Here is a 2,943-nt window from a genome sequence, read left to right on the forward strand (position 1 = left end):
TGGCCTTGGTTTTATAAGATGCTCACTTTTAAACAAGGGGCAAAGAATCAGCTGGGTTTTCACATAACATTTTTGTGGATTTCTTTTTGACTACAGGGCATTTACAAGGACAGGAAGAAATAGCTCAGTGTCCTATTGAAAAATTTCTGGCAATCTGTCTTTCCTATTTTAAAACAAATAATTAAAAACACTACTAGCATATGAAAGCATGAATCATTTCATGCATTTTAAACTTAACATTATGTAAGCTCTTGAACAGAGTGGGATAAAAACTATTTTGTGTATGATAAAATTTATTTCAAGCTTGACTTTGACCAAAAGAAGATAGGCAACACAAGTTATATTTTCTGTGGGTTTTATAGCTGCTTGTGAGTTTAATATTCAGATAAAATACTAGCTGCACTGTAAAAAATATTTTGCAACATTAGTATTTAATTTTGACTTAAATCCCCTGACCCTGCTCAGCCCATTTGAGGAAGATAAATTCAGCTCTTCAACTTACAAAGGAACATGGGACATACAGGACTTTCCTCAGCTGTATGTAGCAGAAGTAACCTCACCAAACTTTTTATTTTGGGAGGACCCGCAAATGCTGTGCCCTCTTCAGCCCTTGTCTATATGGATTTGTGTGAGAGTGACCACAGAAAGGAGTGCATTGCCCTCTCACCAAGCAAAGAGCTAACGAAAAGGGGCGTTGTGCTGCTCTTGGCACCTCCTGGGTGGTTTTGCGGGGTTTTTATGTTCTTTTCCGGAGCCAGGCTTCCCATGTCGCTTATTTGGGAAGCAGCACCGAGTTGCGGTTTATACAGAGCCAGTGTCAGGAGCTGGGATTAAGCTGTGCCCCGAAGCCTGAGCCCCGGGGCTTTGCCTTCCTGACACCCCCTGGCAGGAGAGACTTTTTGATGTTGTTCCCCACGATCCACTACCTGGGTACTTCGTAGCCAGATTTGACAGGGCACGTCCCTTGGATTCCAGGTGGATTGATCACTATCAAACCGTATCTTTGTTTACAAATCGACGGGAGGCTCCAGGCTTTACACCGAGGCTCAGCTGAGCATCTGCCTCAGCCTGAGGCGCAGCCCCGCGCCCGTGCTCAGAGTACGAAATCGGAGCTGGAGCCGCTCCTCAGCCCTCATGTACGGGCTTTAAAATAACGCTGGGTTGCACATGCCGGCCTGGCCTTGTAACTACCATCTGCCTTACTATGTGATAGCCAACTGACGTGATCGGACCGAGAGTAAACTATTTGATTACGATATCAATATTAACTTACGCCAGGGATGGCCCCCTGGGCGGGGCCGAGAGAAGACTACAGCTCCCGGCAGGCCCTTCCCGGCGCGCTCCCGTCGGGCGCTGCGGCAGGAAAAGCGGCGGGAAGCGCTGCTGCGCCCGCCGGAAAAGGTCCCGGCACCGAGAGCTGTCCCTGCCGCCCAGGCCGGTCTCCGCCGCCCAGGCCCGTCCCCGCCGCCCGCCCTCCCGCGCTCCGCCCGCCGGCCGGCCTCGCCATGACGGACCGCTACACCATCCACAGCCAGCTGGAGCACCTGCAGTCCAAGTACATCGGCACGGGGCACGCCGACACCACCAAGTGGGAGTGGCTGGTGAACCAGCACCGCGACTCGTACTGCTCCTACATGGGCCACTTCGACCTGCTCAACTACTTCGCCATCGCCGAGAACGAGAGCAAGGCGCGCGTCCGCTTCAACCTGATGGAGAAGATGCTGCAGCCCTGCGGGCCGCCCGCCGACAAGCCCGACGAGTCCTGAGCCTCCGTCCTGCTGGTCCCGGCCCTCTCTCCCGTGTGGTTCCCGCGAAGGACTGACCGGGAGAAGCCTCGCAAAATCCCTGCTTCCGGACTCTGACTGTGCAGTCGTTCTCCTTTTTTCACGTGGAATATAATAAAGCTTCCTGGGCATTCCTGATGTTTGGTTTGGTAGTTTCCTAGTGCGAGCTTTTTGTTGCCAGAGTGCTGGCACTCGGTGTTGAGCATTCCAGTGCAATCTTCCGAGGTGAAAGCCTCGGATGCTCCTAGACAGCATTTTCCCGACCGGACGGATTGATGCTTGCTTACAAAACTCAGTTTTGGGGGGAGAGAGGGGAACTTTGTTGGTACTCAAAGGGTTTGATTTCTTGGTAGCAATAGTATGTGGGGTGATTTGTGGTGTAGCATAAGTCAGTTCCTCTAGTACTTAAAAATTCCAAAATGGCTTTTCTCTAAACACTGTTTTCTTGCCTCATATTCGTCTTTCCCGTACCTTTGAGTTTTTTCAAACACCGGTTCTTTCTGATACATATTAGCTACTTTTTTTCCCCCTTTATGCTTACTAGTAACCTAGCATTCAAGTTTTTTCTACCTTACATCAATCAAAGATACTAATATTGGGTTAGTCTTTTTTAATATGGAATAAGAATATAAGGGTTATTCACTACTACTTAGAAGTAAAATGCTTCGAGGTGACACAGATCAGATTGCATACTGAACAGATGTTGATTCTGATTTATCACTTAAAATAGGCTTTCTATTCACTTACAGTAAAAATAAATTTTGAGTTCTAGGAAAGACCTCAGCCCAAAACTGTGAGATATATTTCTTGAAGAAATAAAATGTTCTTATTTCTGTCATGTTTGTTTGTTTTCACATTGGAGGGGAAAGTCCAGCGTTTTGTGGTCCTATTAAGACACTCTCCAAGCTTATCAGTGATTATTTTGTGAAATTGGCAATCTTGAGTCAATACATCCGTATTCTGGAGAATTCAGAGATGGCATTTTTCAAACTTTGTTGCGCATAGTAAATGAGGGCATGGGTAATCAGAAAGACATTTTACCTGCAAGTTTTGTGGGGAACTGATTCAGTTTACAATAAATAAGGGGAATATTTAGAAAACTGATTCTTAATTTGCCTGCAAGCTGGTGCAGGTAATTTGAAGAGCATCTGTTCCTCAC

At 47.1% G+C, this 2,943-nt stretch overlaps 1 protein-coding gene across 1 annotated transcript; it reads left to right on the forward strand.

The window, feature by feature from the left end:
- The first annotated feature begins 1,375 nt into the window (after positions 1-1,375).
- On the forward strand, positions 1,376-2,622 carry SF3B5 (splicing factor 3b subunit 5). Its single transcript, XM_036381166.2, has one exon. It carries the CDS (start codon positions 1,506-1,508, stop codon positions 1,764-1,766), a length of 261 nt encoding a protein of 86 aa, XP_036237059.1. The 5' UTR covers positions 1,376-1,505; the 3' UTR covers positions 1,767-2,622.
- The last annotated feature ends 321 nt before the right edge of the window (positions 2,623-2,943 follow it).

The sequence above is a fragment of the Molothrus ater genome, chromosome 3, assembly GCF_012460135.2.
Source record: "Molothrus ater isolate BHLD 08-10-18 breed brown headed cowbird chromosome 3, BPBGC_Mater_1.1, whole genome shotgun sequence".
Lineage (NCBI taxonomy): Eukaryota > Metazoa > Chordata > Aves > Passeriformes > Icteridae > Molothrus > Molothrus ater.